This window comes from Nannobrachium achirus, assembly GCF_963921795.1.
Source record: "Nannobrachium achirus genome assembly, chromosome: 9".
Classification (NCBI taxonomy): domain Eukaryota; kingdom Metazoa; phylum Chordata; class Actinopteri; order Myctophiformes; family Myctophidae; genus Nannobrachium; species Nannobrachium achirus.
The window spans coordinates 47,667,532-47,691,959 of NC_137818.1; the positions used below are offsets into that span (position 1 = coordinate 47,667,532).

General features: G+C 41.5%; 2 protein-coding genes across 2 annotated transcripts; both read right to left on the reverse strand.

Moving 5' to 3' along the window:
• Positions 1-1,195: 1,195 nt before the first annotated feature.
• nppb (natriuretic peptide B) lies at positions 1,196-1,899 on the reverse strand (the record flags this gene model as incomplete). Its single annotated transcript, XM_080733669.1, has 2 exons — positions 1,784-1,899; positions 1,196-1,507 (listed from the first exon to the last, which is right to left on the reverse strand). Exons 1-2 carry the CDS (start codon positions 1,895-1,897, stop codon positions 1,196-1,198), a joined length of 426 nt encoding a protein of 141 aa, XP_080589795.1. The 5' UTR covers positions 1,898-1,899.
• A 3,859-nt stretch (positions 1,900-5,758) lies between these two features.
• Positions 5,759-6,319, reverse strand: nppal (natriuretic peptide A-like; the record flags this gene model as incomplete). Its single annotated transcript, XM_080732831.1, has 2 exons — positions 5,759-6,112; positions 6,236-6,319. 2 exons carry the CDS (start codon positions 6,317-6,319, stop codon positions 5,759-5,761), a joined length of 438 nt encoding a protein of 145 aa, XP_080588957.1.
• Positions 6,320-24,428: the final 18,109 nt, after the last annotated feature.

The window sequence follows — 24,428 nt, forward strand, 5'->3', positions numbered from 1 at the left end:
CTTATGAGTCTTCAATTACACATGGATGAATGAATACAGAGGATGTTACTGTGTAGTTACAAGTGAACAACTGGTTGGTGTGATGTAACCGTCATCTGTCACTGACACCAGCTTAATTAATTACATTCACAGAATTGTCTTATCTTAACGGTCTCTATTCCATGTGTGATTAATTTGTATGTCATTTTGTTTCGGTCACTGCTTATATTATTTTGCCTTTTATAAAGACAAAACTTGTCAAACGTGATAGCTATTTAATGATAATAGTATTTTTACAATTACTCAGAAGACAAGCTATTTGCCCTGCCCACCAGTATAATCAACCATAAATAATCTCACTTTGTATTAGTTTATTTGAACAATGTCTGCATAATCTGCCTCTGGAGGTCAAGGTATGGCACATGATGGCAGGCATGCAGGTGAGATTGTAAGGTCTTTCAGATACAACAGGTCTGAGAAATGGACCGCTGTCCAAGGTGCTGAAATCTTTGAGCAGTGTACTGTAGACTTGGGACTTTCTGTCGGTTGCCTGTTTCTGTAGTGATTTTTAACCACTTGAACCCACACAAGTCTCACATTCATATTCTGGGGCTATCATTCTTTGCTTGTAGGCTTCAACCATGTTACTTGTAGATTAGCTATTTTACTGTAGCTACTTCTGGAAATGTTCACCTATAATACCCAAAATTGTAACACCAGGTTGAAAGTGGTTCACTTGTTATTCCATGCATAAAGACAAGCTGTATTTGCAGACTTTGACACCATTACAATACTTTAAGAAGAGACAAAACTGAAAATCCATTATGATGCAATTGTAAACATTTATTCAACAACATAAAAAGAACAATTACAGACCAAATAAATATATTGGTATAAGCAACGAACAAAAGTCAATAAATACAAATATAAATAAATAGCCTCGGAATAAAAATATGCTTTGGTAGAGACGGTGCAGTTCCAGGAATTGGATGGTAAGACTTCATCTTCTCTTTGGGTCTGCAAGTGAATCAAAAAACAGCAATTAAGAAACCTTCCCCTTTTCAGTGCTTTAGTTTTACTTGAACTTGTTTCACACAATTCCTCTTCTTAGGCCACTATTATAGTTCTCAAGTTCAATGTCTTTTTTAAGCCATGGGGCCTACAAGTTACCAAGAAGATCACCTCAGCTTGGGTTATGTATTGTAAAGCATAGCCTTTACTTACTGTATTTGCCGACTGTGTTGCAGCCCAGGGAGCTCATGGAACCAATCCTGTCCATCCGTCGGCCGAAGCAGCCTGACGCAGAAGAAGACCTCCTGGAGGAGTCGTTCCGGACACTCTTCAGGTTCTTGGCGGAGAGGAACTCCCTGATGGCGGCCTCGTCCAGGCTGGTCTGGAGTTGCTCTCTCTGCTGCTCCTCCACGGCCTCTGCTGCGGTCTCCTCCACATCGTCCAGACCTCCTGTGGGGACTCGCTGCTCGGCCTCGCTCTGCTCGGGAATGGCCTCCTCTAGTCGATGAAGAAGCTCCTGCAATTACATGATGGAAGTGAGAACCTGTTGCTTAAACGTTTCAACTCATAGAATTGATCTTCTAAAGCAGTGGTTCTCAAAGTGGATTTCAGAGACTCTCTAGGTTCCTTTATGGGGTCTAAATTGACCCTATGTAACTTTGACAGTGTACAAATGGAGTCGTAGGGTCCATTTGGTTCCGTTTGTACACTGTCAATGTTAAGGGGAGACATTCAAATTTCAAAGTTTGAGAACCACTCTTCTAAAGGCAGCAAGCGATGCATTTAGACTCACCTTTAAGACGTCAATGTCACTGTTGGTCAAGCCGTTGGTGATAGGATACGCGCTGAAAAGCTGCACGTTTAAGAGCATGAGGAGGCCATAAACAGGAATGTAGTTGAGCTGCATTGTTCCAGGTTTTTCCCTTCTTCTTTCTGGTGCCGGGTGGTCTTTAGTTTCTTTGCTTCGTAGCTGTTTGTTTCTGTGCTTTACCCCACATCACCGTGGGTCTTTTATACTGGGGTTTGACATGCACAGTTATGCCAGGAATTGGAGTTGCATTCCTGACACCTGATTATGATAACGCTGGCTGTCGGAAATGACTCCTTTTAAAGCTTTGTCTCTTAGATACGAGGCATAACTATGACATAGCCTTCGTCTGGATAGGCCTACTTTGTTTTAGAAACACACGTAGCCTACGTTTTCCCATGTTGACGTTGAGTTACGAGAAGACGTGCCATCTTTAAAGTGTGTTACTAAATTTGGCTGTGTACGAGGTGAAGTAATTGGCAAGCTTCCATTATAGGCTATATGCCATACACACGTAAACCTAATAATTAAACCTATCTTTCTGGGCCATCACAAATATGCGTATGTGGCCTTTACGCACATGATCCTTACATCTGTTTTATGTTTTATGATATTATTTTTGCACAGTAGACACTACTGTGTTTATTTGTCTGTCATTTAATGTTTTTTTTATGAATTGAGTACAAAAGGCTCAAATGTAAACAAGCCATTGTGCTTTATTGTGGTTTAAATCCTATTAGTAGAACTTGTATCTTGTATACTGTACAAATGTATTACACTCTCAGAGTTAAAATGACACTGAGTATTTTAAGGTATTTGGTGTGTTTTTATGACGTAGATATTGGGAACTATTTAACCTCCTTCCCTGTCTCAACAAGATAAAGATAAAGCCTGGAAAATAACTAACGTTTAACTGGAAGAATGATGTTGTCCAGCCTACTGGAACTTCCTGTTGCTCTTCCTGTACTTCCGGTTAGACACTTGCACTTCAGTAGATGTCCAGCCTCTGAGAAATATATCTGTTGTGTCATCAGTGGAAGCTGGAGCTTTTTCCTTTTCAAGTTATTTTTGGGGCATTTTAAGCCCTTTTCTGACAGTAAGTGGAGAGAGAGAGAGAGAGAGAGAGAGAGAGAGAGAGAGAGAGAGAGAGAGATGGAGACAGGGAATGTGGAGGGGAGTGACATTCAGCTAATGGTGCAGCCCATGGACCATTGGCCGAGCCAGTAATGGTCAATCCGGCCAAGACATGAATCTGCACATCACATGACTGTAAATGACTGTATAGCATTTGCTTTGTAACATGGAAATCTTTAGAAAATCAACATTGCGTGTGTAAAAATGTGTTTAGAGTAGACTACAGATTTATTTAGAATGACCACATTACATTATCACACATAGGCCTATACATAAAACCAATTGCATAGATAGATCATAGCATGTATTTTGTGTAATTAAATAATTATTATCCTTCGAATAATTCTCCCCAATCCATTTGAACCGAAAACATTTAGGCCTAATTGTTTCCATTCTGTCTGCAGTGTTGATAATCATTTTAGCCAAAATAAATGTATTTGACATATAGACCAAGATGTTGACAGTCGGTCCAAGACTATCAAATAGAGAGAAAACTTTCATCTGCACTTCCAAGATCTGTATACCTGTGACATGTGCTTTGTGTGTCATTACGACCATCACGGTGCTAAATAATACAAGAAACAAATACTTGTGACTTTTAACAATTCCAGTATTTTCCCTGGAAAAATATAAATTTTCGTGCTGAAAGCTTGTTTTGCCATGCCCAAAACTTGTGCGTAAACGCCTTGTGCACACGTTTACGCACGTGTTTAACCACATGAACCCAGAGGCGTCAATTTGGTATGGCAAGCTATGGCAGCTGCCATACCTTGGCTACAGGGGGAAATAATAAAATGTACTGTAATCGTACCCGTTGCTAAGGTATGGCAACATGACTGGTGTCTTGCACGCACACGAGGGCGCGCGTGCAAGACACCAGTCATGTTGCCATACCTTAGCTTTTTCTGAACTGACGCCGCTGCATGAACCTAGAGGGGGAGGGGGGGCGCTCAATAAAAGCAGCAGATCTACAAGCACATCATACCTGATGGATATTGTGTAGAGTGAAAACAGCCTGTTGGGAATCCAAGGAATACGTACAGGGTTAACGGCCAAGTTGGCCAACTGAGCGACCTGGGGCAAGTTCGATGCTTTAGGCCTAGCCTATGCATCTGTCTAAAATAGGCATTATTATATACCACACATTCATTTCAAGCCCAGCGGAATCACGCTGACGTATATAATGTGACCATGTCCCTCTGCTGGCGTCACAATCTGTGTTTCTCAAATCAGTCCTGGCCTGGTTAGGTGGTTATCCTATTACTCCGGTGGCATTCTGTCTCTCTTCCTGGATACAACAGCGCAGCCAGGTGTTGTCCGTATTGTGTCAGGCACTGTAGCCTACAGGCTATTTGCATTTATAAAAAACTGCAGTGACCTTGAGTAGCCGAATCTTCTATTAGTTGCACAATAACTCACAATTAAGGACCACGTCTTAAATGGGTATTTCACTTTAAAGCACTTCTGGGGCACTTCAATATTTAGATATTTGATATTAATTTCATATCAAATATTTTGTAATTTTATATTTAACCAACTCCAACCATATACTGAAAACAATGCTTTATTATTATTTTATTCCATTTTCGAAACGAATTAGATCAGTCCTATTTCATATGACCAGACACACCGTTTTTGAAAGGGAAGATATTGCTGCATGGCTTATTCTTATCATGTTTTATTTAATTTAAATAATTATTATTTTTATCATCATCATCATTATGCAAATTTGGTTGCGTGTTTTAGGCTATATATATAGGCTACCTCTGCTTCACTTCACCCATCACAAACGTTGGCTAACAGAAAGAATGTGTTATTCCGTTTATCAGAAATGCAATTTCATTGAGCTTAAATGCAGTTCTTATACATCAGACTTTATAGAAAGTTTAAGATCATTTCGCATATGAGTTAAATATAGATATATGGAGCTGAAGTTATTTTCAGTTGGAACTCCCACTCTCCCAGTGAATCAGACTAATTGGCAAAAAGTTGGCTGATTTTACTTTGAGAATCAGTCCATCAAAATTCATGAACACCAAGCGGTTTAATCAAGTCACATATTATGCAAAATGTTTTTGTTTATTTTTTTTACTTCAACATATTCTATTACAATTATATGCCTTGCCCAATATATCTACAAGAAAAAACAAATAAATAAATAAATACATACATATACTTTACAGTAATACCAAGAGCAGCCCGTGATTATTGTTCGATTATTATGAATGAGAAGAACCATAAAAATATATGTCCAGAAGCAAACCACAGACACTAAAACAACCCCCGCCAGTCACAAACTCTCAGTTTAATGCTGTTTTAGTTTAGTCAATGTAAAGACGACGTCCTTTTCAGTGGAGTTCCAGCGTTGGATACAGCAAGCACTCGTTCGTTCGTCCATCCATCCACAGCTCACACCTGTTGAGAACCATACACACAACCTTTAGAACACGAGACATGGGCATGCAGCTTGGTGCACTGCACTCCGGTAAGCTTGGGAGTGGGGTCGGGTCGGTAGAAATTCGTTTTTATCGTTTAGGCTGGAAATTATTAGCATATAATAAAACCACAGTGGAGAAAGAAAAAAATTGAACCAAAATGGACACGTGTGTGGGTCCATTTGGTTCCATAATTCCATTTGTACACTCAAAGTTAAATGTAAACTTGTAGGCTACAATTTTACAGGGAGGTCAATTTAAAAAATATTATTTCTAGAGTAACAATCAATCAATCAATCAATCAATCAATCAATCAAACAAACAAACAAACAATCAATCAATCAAAAAACCCGGTGTTCACCGGTTTCCATGGTCACCTCTCCTCTCCAGTTCAGCATCCCAGCCCGCTGAAGGAGCCGATCCTCTCCAACCGGACTCCGAAGCAGCTCCTCATGCCTCCCTTCTTGTAGCGGCTCCAAGAGCGCTTGGACGTCCGCACGAGGTCTTTGAGGAGGCGCGCCAGGAGGCTCTCTTTCCCCGGCGCCAGCGCCGAGTTCGCGGCGTCTTCGTCCGTGTCCCACCGCTGCTGGTGCTGATGCTGTCCCTCCGCCGCTGCGTCGTACACCGACTTCTCCTCCGCGTTCAAGTTTTTCTTCCCCTGCGCTGCATCCATCATCCCCATCTCCTCAGATGCGTAAAACGGCACGTTATTACTCTCATCCTCGTCCAGAAGCTGTTGCAAACTCTGGTAAATATAAAGATTAAAGTAAAATTAAATGGCAAATATTAAAGTAAAGGTAAATTAGGCTAAATAGCCGATTACAAATATTCAAGGCACAGCAATGCAAATGATGGCGCGCCATCTCACCTGAAGGTCTGACAATGGTTTGGCTCCAGCTAAATTAAGTAATAAAAGCACAGGAAAACAGCAAAAAGAGATATTTGAAATCATGTCTGTGTGGTCTGGCCGCTCTCAGTCTCGTCTGACGGTGGAATGGACGAACTTGTCGGTCCTTCACTCAAAGTGCTCTTTTTGGACTCTTGAACGTCACCAGGTGCTGTTTTATACACGCACACCTAACCTGGTGTCGTCAGGATGGAAGCTCTGAGAAGAGTTCTAACGGAGCGTGACTAATGTGTTGAGACCGTGGGTGGAAGTAAAGTGGAGTTAATTAATTCCACTCAAAGCTCCACCTCAATTGACATATGCTTTGATGCCACTGAGCCAAGAGAGGAGAGGGCTATTAGATTATATAGACCCAATTACACCCAGGAGCGACTGAAATAAAATGACACTATATACTGTAGTGGTTTAAATCTAAGGACCCCTAGTTTGTTATGCATTAGGGCCACAGATTTCCCAACTATATCTTGCTGGGCCTTGGGACCCCTTAACCACCTCATGGTCCACTGGTGGGGTCCTCCTCAGACCCCTCTCTTTGAGAACCTGTGTAAAGTCTGTATGTTTCATGTCCCAGGGCAGGATTCAATCAAACCCGGTCTCCCATGGCCCCTGGTCTAATGTAACCACTAACCAGTTGGCTATACTGGTCCTTGTTTGTGTTGACTGGTCTGGGGCGCATCTTCACTGCCACTAACGTCATTCAAAGTTAACTTTGTTTATATTTGATAGGAATTTGTAACCATCTCCTTGAGGTCCGTTTCACTGTCCCACTGCCTCCTTTGATGTTGTTGCACACTGATACTGCAGCTTTCTTTGCACCGTCATTGTTTACAGCTCCAAAAGAAAAGGCTTAAAAGATAATTCAGTGAGTCTGTTAATGACACAAGTCTACCACTAGGCTAGTGTTAAAGTATTATTACCATCACCATTTGTCAATGGTGATATTCTTTCAGAAGATGCTTATTGCTTAAGACAGGAACTACTCAATAGTGCCTTTTCAGTGTGATAAGAAGACAGATGCCATAGACAGCTCCATTAAACCTACGCTAAAACTAAATTCACATACTTCTTTTTTGCCTTTATTGATAGTATTACAGTGAAGACAGGACAGGAAACAGGGAGAGAAATATGGGGAGAGAGACACAGCAAAGGTCGTCGGGATCGGGATCTGAACCTGCAACACACTGTCAGGCTTCATTAGCCTATATGTGGTATGCGCCTGGACCACTAGGCAGCAGGAGCCCCTAACATACATTTTTATGCCTTTTGCATGCATTTCATAAAATGTACTGCTATGGCCTGCTGTGAATGCATGTCATGTTGTAGCTATATGGACTTTGTTCTTGTCAACTGCTTCAGGCAGTGCTCTGTAACTTTGAAGTAACATATAGTCACTCACTGGAACTTAAAGCTCAATCAAGCCTAAACCAAGAAGTTGTAAAATATAGCTGTTTGAAGGCTTTTCAACTAATATTTTGCATTGTACAGTGGTCTCGCTCCTCAATTGTTTTGGCATTGAATTTATGCCATTTAAAATGTTTGGATGAAGCAGATTTATATTTTTTGAAGAAAGGTGGCAGCTTTCAATTTCAATAATCATTGTGGTTCAAGGGTTGAAAGTTCAAGGTTCTTTACTTCCGTAACACACACTCGGCGTACATTGGAGCAAAATATTGGAGATTATTGAGCTGAGATTTGGTAAAGTTTAAAAAGAATCCTCCAACGTCTTTGCATAATTTAATCAAAGTGTCCTGTGCCCAGGGTGTGCACAGTATATGAGTGCACAGTATATGAAGGATTGAATGTCCCTGAGGAGTCTCAGAAGTAATGTTGGAGAACCCAGACCGGTGCCCGTTGGGCAGAATAGTCAGTTGTGCAATACCCTTTGTATCCGTCTGTCTGTCTGTCTGGGTTCCTTTCATTCCCCATACAGTATGGAGATCTCGTATCTCTGGCTGTTTCTCTTTTATGCCCATATATGGTGTTCCGTGTCCCGGCCAGTCTGTGATGTCGTCTCTTTTATGCCCATCTATGGTGTTCCGTGTCCAGGCAAGTCTGTGATGTCATCTTCAAATTTGAGCACTGTAGTGAGGTCAGTCAGTGATGTCAGTCATCTCCGAATTTGGTCACTTGTTTCATCATGTCAGGCAGACATTATTTGGGAATTGTTTCAGCATGCGGCTTTTACCATGGTGGCGACACTGTCTAATATCAGTGATGTCAGCATGCAGACTGTTTCACCCGTTTATGCCCATACTGTATAATATATGGTGTTCCGGGATGTCAGTCAGTAATCCCGGGCATTGTTTCAGCTTGCGGCTGTTGCCATGGCGGCATGATGACACTGTTTAGTATCAGTGATGTCAGCATGCAGACAGACGGCGGACAGACAATCCGTAAATGAATCGTTAGAAGGCAGAAAATGTTGTCCAAAATAGTAAAACATTTTCTGTACTCCACCTCGAATTGTGGCTTGCATGATGCCTGTTTCCACAATATCTATATGCCATATTTCCATATCTTCAATTACATTTGTTCCACTGTCTGACAGATGTAGGTCCTAATCAGGGACGTGCTGGCCATTGGGAAAAGCGGGACAACTCCCGAACTGCCGGTTCATTCCCGGCCGGTCCAGGCCGGCCATTAGGAAAAAAATTTAAATAAAATGTCGGCCTTCGTTCCATTTTGGGGGCTGGGCACACAACGCCTCACGGTGCGAGGCGTTGTGTGCTTGTAGATCGGCTGTTTTCACTAGTTTAAATCATTTTTAAAATGATAAATACAAAACAAACGGTTTTGGACATACAAGGTTTCCACCCGACAACGACGAAATATAACTCATGTACAGAATTGGCCCACTGGCTTGTCACTTGTCATGATCTGAAATGGCAAATCTTTGAGTAGCAGCAGCGCTATAGGGAGAGATCTCTCTCTATAGCGCGCAATGAGGGCCTCTCCAACTCTTTTTCCCGGGCTGAATCAGGGGCCCAGCACGTCCCTGGTCCTAATAATGTTTCTCATAGTCATTCGTACACAGGGATTAAATATAGATTGGTCCTCTGACGTCAGACAAACCTATATTTCCTCTCTCGTGTTAAAAGTTCTGCAACCTCTGTTCAGGTCCAGCAAGCTTCGTCGTTTAGATGATGAGGCCCTGATGTTCTAATTAGAGTCTTTAATGAAGGGGAACTGGCGGCAGGGCGGCTCACACATTCTTCATCCCTGTGACAGTTCAGTGGTATGAAAGGTCACGTGATGTAGCCGGCTGTTTAGCAGCTCAGAAATAAATGTAGAATGTAATTGAAATGATTGTAACATGTTGGAATAGTTACATGATTACAAAAGATCAATGGAGATGGAACTGGAGCGTGGAGTGAAGTCTATAAAAAGTACAGCACTCTATCCTCTGTGCTAAGTTTGGAATACTAGCTTTGGAACAGGCCACATAAAACTATGTATTTAGCCTAACACAACAGAACACAAGCAATAGGAAAGAAAACAACTGAGCTTAACTTGTTACCCAAAGGGCCACATTCATATCTAGTAGCTGGCGTCATATGAAAGTACAGCAAAGTCAAGTTAAAAGAACTTCTCTAGCCAGGAAGAAAAGTTCTCTTCTCCCTGCTGCCCACAAGGCAGAGTCAATTTGGCATGAAAGCCCATTGAGACGAGAAGCTGGCGAAATGTCAATTAGTCTGTCCCCACCTCTACGCTGTTCGCTCAGCTCAGCACAAGGGCTAATCACTCATCATCTGCCCTCTGGACCTCTTCTGTTGAAGTTAGGGCACTCTTCTGGGTGAGTGGGGTTGGTAAATATGATCAGGTCAATGCATCAAAATAAGCATACAAGAGGAGCCCAGAGATAGAGTAGTGATTAGGGGAACATCACTTATCTGACCTAGGATATCCTGACAGGCATTCTCTCCTTTACCTCGCATTCTGTAATGCTGTCTGTCCCTTGGCTTTCCTGCTATTTGTATCAGTTAGGGAAGACATGTTATAGGCCACGCAGTGTCTAGGGGTTTTAATCCACCACAGTGCAACCGGTTTTGTCAAGCGTCTGTATGAACACAATTGGCCTGTGTTCGAGGGAGAGATGCTGGGTGGGGAGGATGATGTTTGTCATTGCACAATAGAGGGTATGCGCGTGACATCACTGTTGCTGGAAGTTATGTGGGAGCCCCTACTGAGTGGCAAAAAACTAATTTCTGCCATTGACAGCCCATACATCCAAACAGAAAAGTCCTATCTGATTGTATTAAACAAAGTTAAACTCACCAAAATTGCAGCTGTACTGAAAGCCTGAATTATCCTCTTTCTATCTGCAAAGTTTTTGTTTCATAAAAATCCACCGTAGAGAAGTTATGAGCTACTTTCTGTCAAGACATTCTGTGCAGGGGATTATTTTTCCAAGTGTCAGAGTTTGGAAGCGCTCGTCTTCAACAACACAACATCCTGCTGCCTCCTGCATTATGTGCAATTTAGAAACAGGTGGTATGCAGGGCCGTTGAGTGATTTGCAACTAGCACCTCCAAACTCCAATGCTCCATGCTGCTCAATGTTTTGCCACTCAGTCTAGATTAGGGGGGCGGGTCCCAGTGGACGTGCATACCCTCTATACTCTTACGGGCTAGGGTGGCACCTGCAGCAGGGAGAGTTGGGTGGGAGGAGTAGGATGGAGGCTCTATGTCCTCCCGCGTTGGCTCCTCACTGGCAGGTGACTCAGCGGGATACAACATCAGTGACAACAACACACAGAAATGTGCAATTGGCATATAATGACTAAATTGAGGAGAAAATTGTTAAAAAGCAACAAAAATCATTCAAATGTAAATAGACAAAAGCTCTCATGAAAGTTTTAACTCTCCCAAGTTGTTTTTCATACTAGAGCAAAATGTACGGAATCCAATGGCTTCCGGGAAAATCAGGCTATGTATGGTATGTTTTGAAAATGGTCACTAGTGATGTCAAGATACCGTGAGTCATAGTCAATGGGCTAAAAAGTAGTGACCCAAAGTAGCATGAGTTTGCTTCATGGTTTGGTTGCTGGCCTGTGTGGCTTTTTAAAAAAAAGAGCAAAAGTTCTTGATAATGTTTGCTAAAAGCCGTAGCTTGAGTTAGAAGATAATTTCCTCACAACTATGACTACTTACTTACCACTGCAGGTGCTGTGGTATGACACACAGTAAAAATATGCTTAGTGACAACACTCAGGATGACAACAACTATATCGCGTTTATGACACATTCGTTGATACTTCTACCCAAACCCTTGTTCTCCGACACTTCCGACATGATGCGCGGCAGTATGTAGAGAATGTGACACCCGATAAGCTCTGGGACAGAGAGACGGACAGTCAGTCACAGATGTTCCCAACTAAGTCGTTCTGTCAGCACTGTTCCTGCACTTCCTCCCCACGGTAGATTAGCTTATCACCAAGACAATGCTGAAACGGAACAACACAGTACCACGCTATCCTCGGTTCACTGTCTGCTCAAGCACAACCTCACGATTCCCTCTATGTGAGACATAAAACGCTATAGTTTAAAACATTTGTCCCAGCCTGAGTTTAAATGATTACTTCCAACGATTACGAGGAAATGTCTTTCTGACTGGACCAAAGGTTATTGTAGGGTAGACTATTATTCATAATTCATGAAGGACAAGACTAGCATACAATTGTCAGTATTTTTCTAATCTTGGTATTTTCTTTCTTTCTTTCTTTCTTTCTTTCTTTCTTTCTTTCTTTCTTTCTTTCTTTCTTTCTTTCTCCAGTTTGCTGCACATACTGTATATGTTTTTGTTTTTTTACATTTAGCAAATCATTGACCACGTTGCCAGAAATAGCTCTTGACTCTTGTTTTTTCTAGAAACAATTAGGCAAGCCTTTTGTTAAATTGTTAACCTGACTGCATAGACAGGATATTTGAAAGACAGCAAGGCCTAGGATATTTATGGAAAGCAAACATCCAAGTGTATTTATTCACTTGTATTCTTAATCATTAATTTCCTACTGACGAATACTGCATTTGACTCACTGGTCTTAAAGATGTCATGTCGAACAAGGTTAGCGATCAGATGAGAAAGGCTGTGATGTAATAGGCCTACACTCATGGCTCTTGTCAGAGCATGGCCACACATGTTCAAATCAAATATTCATCTCTCTTGAGGAAAGGGGCAAAAAAACAAAACATTCGCTTTCAGTGGCAAAGCAAATTTGCATTTCCTGCTTTCAAGTGGAGTTACATTTTGGTGAACTTTGTCCAAGCTTCAACCAATATCAAAGAAGTGTTTACCCCACTAAATTGGACGTCAAATCAGCAATTGAATATAATCACACCTTGCACTGTGCATTGATTGAATACTAATCCTGCCCACATTCAGCCAGACAAGATAAAAAATCTAATTGGCCGGTGATGGTCACTCGCCCTGCATTCGTACTGTACATGTCATGTATGACAGTGCCCTACTACTAGATGAGCAAGGCAAAGTCAAGCTACTGATGAAAATGCTGACTGTGACAAACAATTATGTCAATGTGGCGAGAGTGGAAAGTGTACTACAATATCCTACTCAAATAGAAGTATTACTTACCGGTACTTGACTATATTACTCAAGCAGATGTAAGATTACTTATGTTCACCTCAAGTAAAAGTACAAAACAGTTGAAATGATGCTCAGGATGTGTCTTCCTGAGCGTATTAGAGTAACCATTTCATTACGAATACATCCTACGAACCAATCCCTCTCCAACTCAATGAAAGTAGTGAACATCTTTTCTTTGGAAGAAAGCTTGTCAAATATTGACTTTTAGAGGTTTTTGTTCAAACCAAAAGGAATGATGATTTTAGAATGACAAAAAAGTTCAAGTACAAGAAAAACACCTTGAACTTTTACTCCTGCAAAGAGGAACATACACACTGTTGTACATAATATGGACTAATAACTTAGAATACCCCACAAAGGCTTTCAGTAATCATACAGTAAACCTGTATTATTAATGGTCAGTGTTTTCACTGTTAGATTTATGTATGACATTACTGAAAGCCTTTGTGAATATGGAGTTAAATTGATACCAGGTTTTATTAATTTTCCATATAATACTACTGTGACTAGGTTGATTTTCTATACGTTAATTTGCCTGTATGCACTGTACATAGTTTTATTTTCACACATCTTATGTTAGCTGGTTTAAAAAAACAGCTACATAAGTTATCTGGTTTTCTTGGCATCAATAAAGTATTCAATCCTATCAGTCTGACCCTATATATTATTGACCCTATAATGGAATGGCATTTGGAGGTCAGAGGAGAGAGAGTTGAGATAGCATCCTCTGGGGCGTGTTGGAGGATCAGCAGACTAGTTTACTGGCGGCATCGTGGATTTGAATGCAGCTCCTGACCTTTGCTGCACATTAACCTCTCTCTGCATAATGTCAAGCTGAACAGAATTGCTGAGAGAGAAGAGGGTGCTCAAATGTGTGTATCACATATGCGCGGATCAGATGTGTACATCATGGGCTGAATCTGGCTCATGGCTTGTTTTGCACATTGTCCCTTCTGCAAAACACAGCTAGCTAGCTTAATGATCACCAAAATGAAAGAGAATCTGTTCCAATTGGGTGTGCGGATGGAGAAGTGATAGGGCTGTTTTTGAGGCGTACATGTAGTACGTCTCGGAGGCCAACGGTGTCGAGAATTGCTTCAATAAGAACAACTGGGTCTGGTTTCTGGTGTAATTTATTGATCACGAACACAGTCAAATAGATACTCTGTCTCATTGACCAAGTCAATGAGAGAAAGCATATGTGTCCGGGCTCACTGTCTGCCAACAGTCCATGACTGTTAGCAGAGGATAAGGCCCAGAATGTCAGTATACAAACAGTTTATATTGCATAGGTAGACTCCTCCTCCCTTGGAGAGAGGAGGACCATTACAGGCTGGTTTAAGCAGATACGCATACATAAGTACATCAATTGTCAGAGTACTATTACAGTACATACATTGATTGTCAATCATCAGATACATCAATACAATACATTACAACATGGTATATGATGGAACTCATAATAAGGCATACAGTACATTCCTTACATAGATATAGACAGGTACAGATTGGAGAGAGAGAGAGACAGAGGGAGAGAGAGAGAGGAGAGAGATGGGGGGGGGGGGGATTAGGTAATCTCAAAGAGTACTGGAGATCAAAGGTTATATCACAGGGCAGCTGAAGACAGTCTCACAGCAGGTATTAACAGGTCAGGGTGTGTGTGGGTGTGTGTGTCATAAACAACTGATGTCAGGTCAACAGAAGTTGCGGGAACTTTCTCCTGAATTAGAATTATATTTATTGGCCATATCATATCCTCCCTTTTGTTAATTAAAACAATCTAAATTGCTTAATTAAAACAATAAATGTAACTTTAATTACGACAATAAATGTAATTCTAGGTTATAATGTATCTACCCTAATATTTTCTTAAATTCAACACAAAACATAGCATCATCATACTTTGATTCACTTTGAGCATCAGTTTACACTACAGTATGTGTTTTAGAGAGGGCCCTTAATCTAAAAGTTAGTACTGCAAGGGTGGGGGCCTTAATATTAAGTGAGTTCAGCCTCTAATTATGTGATGTTCACGTGTCAAAGTATAGTGTAAATAGCTACAAGCTGACTCACAACGCATAATGATCCTTGGCTGTGTTGGACTGAACTGAAATGTTCTCCATGATGCAAAATTAACTTAGACAGAGTTGCTAACAAAATGTAACAAGTTTGCAGTTTTCTTTCTTTTCATATGTCATATCTCATGATGTATAGTGCGTGTTTGAATGCATTATACAACCTGCTTGTTGAATTCGTCTGGAGGACGCCACCGTGTGCTGATCTCGGAACTCTCCCCATCACCCCATGCATGTCACACCGCGCCATGGTCTGCAGGGTGAGCGCTGTTGCCGCCCTGTAGGCCTGTAGTCTTCTCCCAACAAGTCATAAGCAACCACACTGGCCAATCGTTTTGGGACAACTGATTGACATCTGTACCAACTATGTTCATATAGTTGCATTGTCAGTGCTCTTCAATGTTCATAGAGCTGAAAATGTCAGTGTTCTTCAATGTTCATAGAGCTGAAAATGTCAGTGTTTGTCTCACTCCAGCAAAGTCTCTGTGGTTCCGTGTGGCCTCTGTCACTGCTCCCAGCCCCCCTTTTTGTCTGCAACACATGCAGGTAGTTGAGGGGAGGGCTGCTTTTGGTGGGCCCTTAATCAAGGCACAGCGGGGCTTCTGCTGCTTTAGCTTGAGATGCAGATAAGGCTTATTGTCTGTTGTAGTCGCCAGCTGGGACAAGCACTTGGGGGTGTTGAAGCATTTCTGTGAGTTGAGCGGTATCCCGGGCGTGGTCTTGCATGCAAGGGGTGTAGGAGGCTCCGAAATCTCGCACAGTACAGGCGCCTGCAGAGGAATTAATAAAAATAGACACCAGGTTACTTGCATATGTTCTTATCATTTCTTCATATTGACATATATTTTCATAAGTCATTATCTATAAATCTCCCCTTTTTTTTTTTTTTTTTTTTTTTTTTAATCACATCGTCTCCTTCATTATCTCTAAAACAAAACTACATTGTTTGAATGCATGCTTGAGAAGTATGATATGTCAACTTTGTGCACAAGTTGGCCCTCACAATTCTTCAACCAGATACTCAACCATTATGCATATTTATGAAAACAATATTAAGCAAGCATTGCGCATTATGCTTGAACTCAACACAGTCTCCAACCAGTGTATTCAATAATACTATGTAAATGTTAGAGAAAAAATACATTTTCTCTTTTAACTTGTTTTACAGCAGTGATATACAACACAGAACACACAAGTGAACAAGAAAAGACCTTAAAGCTGCTCCAATGACAATCAGTTCAGACTTCATTCAAAATGGTAATCTGATAAAACCAGTTCTACTGAGAAAAGAAGTCCGGCTTTAATTGTGACTTAATTCCAAACCCAAGTTGTATTTCAAATCTAAACAAGGCAAATGGATATTCTTCCCATATACATGGGTACAGTGTAAATTTCTCTCGAGCATATAAATCTAAACTTTTAAAAACTATTGCGTGTACATCTTACAGTTTAAAATAAGACAAACCCTGGATTCTAGGTATTTAGACAGGTAACCATCAAGCAAGGACTAGACTAATTCAGAGCTCGTCTCCAGCCTGTCTCTAGGTTAACAAAGACTATTATAATTAGTGTTAGCACCTAACCAGGCTTCAAAGAACAACATTTGAATATAGTGTGAAACGTAAATACACTTGAAATCTTAGAGGAGAGATGTCATTGTTGATCTACTTTCATTACTATTAGTTTGGGCTAAAGGGTTTGGGAATTGTTTATACAGTTGAGTAAAATAACTTAAGTATATTACTCAAGTACTTAATTTGATTACTTAATTTGATTACTATGTAACTTTTGCTATGTGTAAATGAAGCCCTACACATGATGAGCAAACAATCTGCAGTTTGATTACTCACTAATGTCCAGTGACTCCACTCACACACATGAGAAATACTTTAAACATCTTCAATATTTGAGCCAACTCAACCATTAATTCTATTTTCTTAATATTGGCATTCTTAACTTTAGTTTTTCATATTTATAGGCTATATAAAGGTTTCAAAGAACAACATCTTCCTAGTTTCTCCAATCTCCACTTTGGAGATCTGGTCAGGCTTTAGGTAGCTAACAATAACTTTTCGTCACCTCTCCTGTCCTGCCCCCCCCCCCCCCCCTCCCTCCCCCCCAGAAAGAGAGAGAGAGAGAGAGAGTAGGAGAGAATCCATTTATCTTTTTTATTTTTACACCAGAAAGTCAACCCAGTTTATTTCCATACTCATTCATATCTTATTCCTAAATTTTCCCAAATTTGATTCATATTTAGTTACCTGAAATTCTCAGGTGAAACCATTGACTTTCACCACAGACCGTCCAAGTATAAACGAGTCTAGGCATGTTCCAATTCCATGGCCCGTCGGCCCCCCAGCTTGCTTTCAAAACCCCTACACTTTATGGTGTGTAAATACCAAACCTGCACTTGAGTGTACAAAAACACTTGAGTGTACAAAAACTCCTGCACCAAAGACCGTCCAAGTCTAAAAAACGTGTCTTGGCATTTTACCAATCCCATGGGCCTTCGGCGGCCCCCTCTGCTTGTCACCACAGACCCATTCAAGTCAAAAATGGTCCAGGCACGTCACATTACAATGTCTTATACATGTAAATGTGGTCGGTTTAACTGGCCTAAACCAACACAAAGACCTTGGCAGTGCAAATGGAAAAGCTTTATTTGGATAACACACTATTTTAGCCTACTGAAACATTTAACTTCTTGTATGTGGCATACTTGTATAAACTATTATATAGATTACACCACCACTTTGCTTGAGTCAAACTGAATTAGTTAACCTAATAATTGTGTCCTTTTCAGGCTTTATTCCACTCCATTGCAAGTTAATTATGAACCTTAATTGTCAGGATTTTTCTATTTAGAGTATGGAAAATAAAACATCTCACCGTTTTTATAGCTTTGCCCTTGAGTTCGTTGAAATCCAGGCGTCTCGGTCCAGGAGGAGAGAACGTCCGTGGCTCTCCTTTGTCGACTTAAGGCGCGGCGCGACCCTCTCCTCCCAGGAAGACGAGACACTGGATCCCACTCTTCTGACACCATTCTGAGCGGTATCCCGGGCGTCAGGAGAAAGTTCCCGCAACTTCTGTTGACCTGACATCAGTTGTTTATGACACACACACCCACACACACCCTGACCTGTTAATACCTGCTGTGAGACTGTCTTCAGCTGCCCTGTGATATAACCTTTGATCTCCAGTACTCTTTGAGATTACCTAATCCCCCCCCCCCCCCATCTCTCTCCTCTCTCTCTCTCCCTCTGTCTCTCTCTCTCTCCAATCTGTACCTGTCTATATCTATGTAAGGAATGTACTGTATGCCTTATTATGAGTTCCATCATATACCATGTTGTAATGTATTGTATTGATGTATCTGATGATTGACAATCAATGTATGTACTGTAATAGTACTCTGACAATTGATGTACTTATGTATGCGTATCTGCTTAAACCAGCCTGTAATGGTCCTCCTCTCTCCAAGGGAGGAGGAGTCTACCTATGCAATATAAACTGTTTGTATACTGACATTCTGGGCCTTATCCTCTGCTAACAGTCATGGACTGTTGGCAGACAGTGAGCCCGGACACATATGCTTTCTCTCATTGACTTGGTCAATGAGACAGAGTATCTATTTGACTGTGTTCGTGATCAATAAATTACACCAGAAACCAGACCCAGTTGTTCTTATTGAAGCAATTCTCGACACCGTTGGCCTCCGAGACGTACTACATGTACGCCTCAAAAACAGCCCTATCAGAAGGAGTAAAGTTCCTGCCCATCACCGTGGGAGAGAGGGGACCTGTTCCTTCACAGTGTCTCCAGCTTGAACACCATTAGCTGTATTCAAGGGACCAGTGGTGGAAAGGTCCGGAATTCAAAATTAAGTTTAGTAAAAGTACAAAAGTATTGGTACCAAATATACTTAAAGTACAAAAGTAAAAGTATTCATTATGTAGAATGTCCCATTTCACAAGTTTCCAAATGTATAAATGTCTAAAAAGCTTTTGGAGAGATCTACAAGCTTGAGCTTGTAGATTGTCTGTTTTAGGCAGAAATGTAGAGTGTACTGTATGCGAGTACTGTATAGGGCCGAGGGTGTAATGTAGGCTTATATGTTTTGTAATAATAATCAAAATCTACAAAGTAAGTAACTAGTTATCAGATAATAGGGAGTAAAAGCATAATATTCGCTTCAGAGATGTAGTGGAGTAGAAGTAAAAGTACTGCAAATTGGAAATACTCCAGTAATGTAAAAATGCTAGGTCTGCTTTAAATTGTACTTAAGTACAGTACTTGAGTAAATGTACTTTAGTTACCGTACTTGCAGGGACGTGCTGGCCATTGGGAAAAGCGGGACCATTAGGAAAAAAATGTAAATAAAATGTCGGCATTCGTTCCATTTTGGGGGCTGGGCGGCCAACAAAGTAAATCGTCACTGTCGGGCAGAAACCTTGTATCTCCAAGTTTCAAATTTGTAGATTTTTTCACAAAGCAAAGCCCTGCTTCATCATACAAGGCCGTCGCACAAAAGTAGTGAAAACAGCAGATCTACAAGCACACAATGCCTCGCACCGCGAGGCGTTGTGTGCTTGTAGATCGGCTGTTTTCACTAGTTTAAATCATTTTTAAAATGATAAATACAAAACAAATGGTTTTGGACATACAAGGTTTCCACTCGACAACGACGAAATATAACTAATGTAATTGGCCCACTGGCTTGTCACTTTGTCACAAATCTTTGAGTAGCAGCAGCGCTATGGAGAGAGATCTCTCTCTATAGCGCGCAATGAGGGCCTCTCCAACTCTTTTTCCCGGGCTGAATCAGGGGCCCAGCATGTCCCTGCACCACTGCATGTGACGGATGGCAGCAGGGCAGGGTGATCTTACAGGTTGGTCAGGACAACTCTTCAGCAGGGAGGAACTGTGAAGGATACAATGTTCTACTGACTTTGCTTTCCTCCAGCCTCCTAGGCTTGTTTACCATTTGAAACCTAACATCCCTAACCTGGCGTGAACATTAGGCCAAAAATCTAAAATCTACAAGCCTGTGACGCACTGTGAGCTTGTAGGCCTACATCAACTATTTAAGGAAAAAATATTTGGTTTAGAGGGGAAAAGGTATAGACACGGAGAGTATATAGGGTTTAAGATATGTGGTTAATTCAGGCCTAGTACTTGCTGCGGCTTGCTGCCTTAACTCACTCTAACCTAAACTCACTCCAACCTAAATGTTTATAAGTTATTATTCTGGTCTTTTTGGTATGGTACTGCAAAAAAAGAAAGAAGAGAAACAGACAGGGGACTACAGAGATATTTCTGTTGCAATATCAAACTAATTAAAATACAAAGAACTTAATTGGACTGGGTGTAAATGATCACTGTGTCACAAGTTTAATATTTTCCAAAGGCTGTTGCTGTCGAACATACAGGTTCTGCTTGATTTAGTTCTGGGTTGTTCTGCATTGTTCTTCTCTACTTCACATTATTGCCACAATAACCATACTGGAGCAGGGTTAAGTGCCTTACTCAATCGTTACTCATCCGTGTTCCCAGGTGACTCAGAAATTAACCTCCTAACACTGTCCTCCACACTGTCATTAGTGTTTTGTATTTGTAACATTTTATTTTTTATTTATTCACGAGACAATACAGTGCAGAGGGACAGGATGTAGAGCCTGGAAAGCAGGGATGAAACGCTGCAATTTGGAAACCAACCGATGTTTGGTGTCAAACATGATGTGAATTCAAGTCCTGTGTGATAGTCTAGTCGCTGTCGGGTGGAAACAGCGGTATGTTTTATAGGCTTCTATTCAGGAAATGGAAAAAGGTTACAATGGATCCAAGAAAGTTATTATTTATTTACAAGCTCTTGATTATACTTTTTATTCATACAATATTTATAAAACCCAAGAGACACACTTAACCACTTTCCATTTTTTGTGTCACATTGTGAATCTTGAAGAGCTGCTATTCTTGCTACATTGACACCTGTATGACGAAGTTGGGCATTCATTTACGAAAAACCATAAAAAGTTGGCAATACAAGGTTTCTGCCCCAACAGCAGCGATACCCAGCTGCCCTCTCGCTGTTCCTGCTCCAAATTGAGCTTGGCTGGACCTCAACAGCATTACATCATGCTCCCCCCGCCCCCCGTGGAAGGACTAGCATACCCATGATCTAAATGTGACCTCTCTAGTGTCACCTTTAGAGAGATAAGGCTATTTTTGTGTGTCAGGGACCTGGTTGCATATATTTAGTCTTAGTTCATGCTATTTTTAAAACAGTACTCCTAAATAATTCTACTAAGGGATTTTTCACTAAAATACCATGTAACTTTTTATTATTATTATGAAACCTTGATAAATCTGCAATTTACTAACGCACAGATTTACGTGCACTCACACACACACACGCGTGCCCACGCGCGCGCACACGCACACACACACACACACACACACACACACACACACACACACACACACACACACACACACACACACACACACACACACACACACACACACACACACACACACACTCTCTCTTTCTCTCAGTCACTCACTCACATTCTCACGTGGGGTTTACACTCGGAAGTCTTTCCAAACGAGGTCCTTATCGATGTCACACCGAGTCATTGTAACGTGTCCTAATTAAGAGCCTGTTAAGTGAAAGCTTTCATAGGACTGTCTATAAGGTCTTAATGAGTCCTCATCAGCGTGAGCTGATTTCACTGCACCTTCGGCCTACAGTCCACTGCCTTGAACTTGAAATGCCTTAAATGCTTGTAATTAGTGACATCTATGCTCCATTAACTGGAGCCGTGGACCTGATTGTGTCTATTTGCCGTTGAGAGGGTCGTGGAGAAAGCAGGGAGCTGTCAGTATCAACTGTACAAACTGTATCAACTGTACAAAATTTAAATACATCGTATGGATTGGATTGTGAAATCTGAATATTATGAAGACAAAACTATGTGTTTATTTTTGTCATTCTCATTGTCTCTCCCATCTATTGCCAATGGTCCTTGTCTCTCCCCATTGGCCCGAGTAGGGTGCAGGGTATCAATGCACATGGAGTCACCAGACACTTCTAGACACCTGACAGCAAGGAGTTTCACCAAAAGAGCGCATGGTTAAGCTCCACCCTTTCAACGCAGTTAGTAGCCTACCAAAAGTACCATAACCAACCCCAGAAGGGCAGCTAAAAAAGGTCAGGACAGCACTGCGGCCCATGTAGTTCAGTTGTTTGTGGAGAGGATGAAAAAAGGGTGTTTATGGCATAAGCCTGACTTGTAATAATGTGTCGTATGACAGCATTGTACTGTATGCCAAATAGCCTATAGCAGATCTACAAGCTCACGACGTGTGAAAATACACAGCATCTCACTTTTTCCAGTCCAAACTCCAAAGTGTTCCGTTTTGTAATTACGGTATGGCTATTGCAACCAAAAACCAAAACAGTATACGTACATAACAATTTCAGTGCACAACTGAACTCAAAATGTGCCTTTCAGATACATACACACCCCACTACCGCATACATTCAAGACCTACTCTCGGTGTCATTAAAAGCTCTTTAGTGACCCCCCACGGGGCCCCACCCCTCCCTCCACTAGCTTGCTGTGGCTCCCTGACAGATTTTCAAATAAATGCATTCCCCCAGGCTGTAGCGACCCCCTGCCACCACTAATGAAGAACGTTAAAGGGTAATTTATACTTAGTTGCATGCCTTGTAGCACGTCAAAGAATAGCCGATCTACAAGCTCATAATGCATCGATCTGTAACGTGTTGTGGGCTTGTAGATCGCCTATTTTGAGCGTGTGACATGGCCCGCAACCTATTATAAATCAGGCACGGAGGAAAGGACAGAAACACTGTGTCTCTCAAATAACTTTCAGATGATTTTTCTAGGTGCCATTCCGCTCCTGGCAGGAACGTCCGGTCATACTCGCTCGTAGCCTACCCCACGTTAGTAAAGGTGGAACACCAATGTGCCTCCTCTATGGGAAAACATTTGGGCGTGTCTAGGGCAACTCGGGCACCTTCCACTCTTGAGTAATTAGCTGTTAATTTAAGTGCTTATAAAAGAGTTAGGTCACTATATCCCCACTTACTCATGGGCTGTTATTTCGATGTCAACCCCCTGTGTATGTTGTGTGTCTGTGCTGTTTGTGTTGGCCAGGTTATTTTGCACCTCTTAACCAGCTGCTCATATAGCCAGTAGGAATAGGCATTGGCTCAATTTGGCTGAATAAGGCCCCTTGTGTCTGTGGAAGTGCCATGTGTCACCAGAAATCATGTGAAAGGAGCCATGCATTTCTTCACGTTGAATTATTAGAAATGATCAGAACAATTGAAACTTCCCATAATTTCTGTTCAATACTACCAAACTATCTGAAGTTCAAAGTAGTTTGACCTCTGTTTTATTTTATTGACTAAATTGGAGACTCTTGTGTTTAGGGGGAAAGAATATGTTCTCAGGGAAAGAGGATGGTATGACGATACAGGAAGGAATGATTTGACTCCGACGGCAGAGGTCTGTATTGGCTCGAGATAAGATGGCTCATGATGAGAGAGAGAGAGAGAGGATAGCCCCCTTATCAAGACATTCACATCCGTCTGCAAGTATAAGAAAAGTAATTCTTGGCAGAGGCAGGACACTTTACCACATTTTTTTCAATAAAGTCTCCTATTTTCACTATTTGTCATAGTGAAAATATGCTGATTAAGCTGATTATGGCAGGCCAATGAGCAACACTTTTGCAGCTACAGTAATAACATTTATAATGGGTGTGCTACATTTTGGTGTGCCCAGAGCCATGAGTGTGCCAATGTGCAAGCATACCCAGTAGTCAACATACTGCAAATGCATACTATATAAGGTCAGTCTAATGCAGTGGTTCCAAAACATTTTAGCTCATGACCCAAAAAAGAGACATTTGCTTGGGATCCAAACTAGTGAAAATAGCAGATCTACAAGCTCCCCACAAATAGGTCCCGACCCGGTCTTTGGGAACCAGTGGTCTAATGGTACAGTCCCACATCTGCAATAGAAGTGTTGTAGAGGCGTCAGATACGTACATTTCCCAAGTTGTCTGGTGTGTTATGGGCAGTGCCGATTTTCTTCCGTACAGTTGTTTGATTGACTTACTGTATGTAGGGGCGGGGAGAGAGAGAGACAGAGAGACAGAGACAGAGACAGAGAGACAGAGAGAGAGAGAGGTTAAAAAAAGTAAAATGGTTTCAAGGTAAAGGTCAGACAATAGACGGCAGGCGGTAGCAGAGACAGTGAGCTCTCATCCCTAATCAGTGCAGCGGTGCACTGTCCTCCCCCACTCACTGTGACAGTATTATCATCGGAGCTGGTATGCAACACGAATCATTTCCGCTAATGATCCCAGCCGCCTGCCGCACCTCAGGACAAGTGAGTGTGGCTGACATGGGCGACTCATCCCCCCTCTTGTGAGAGGAGGGA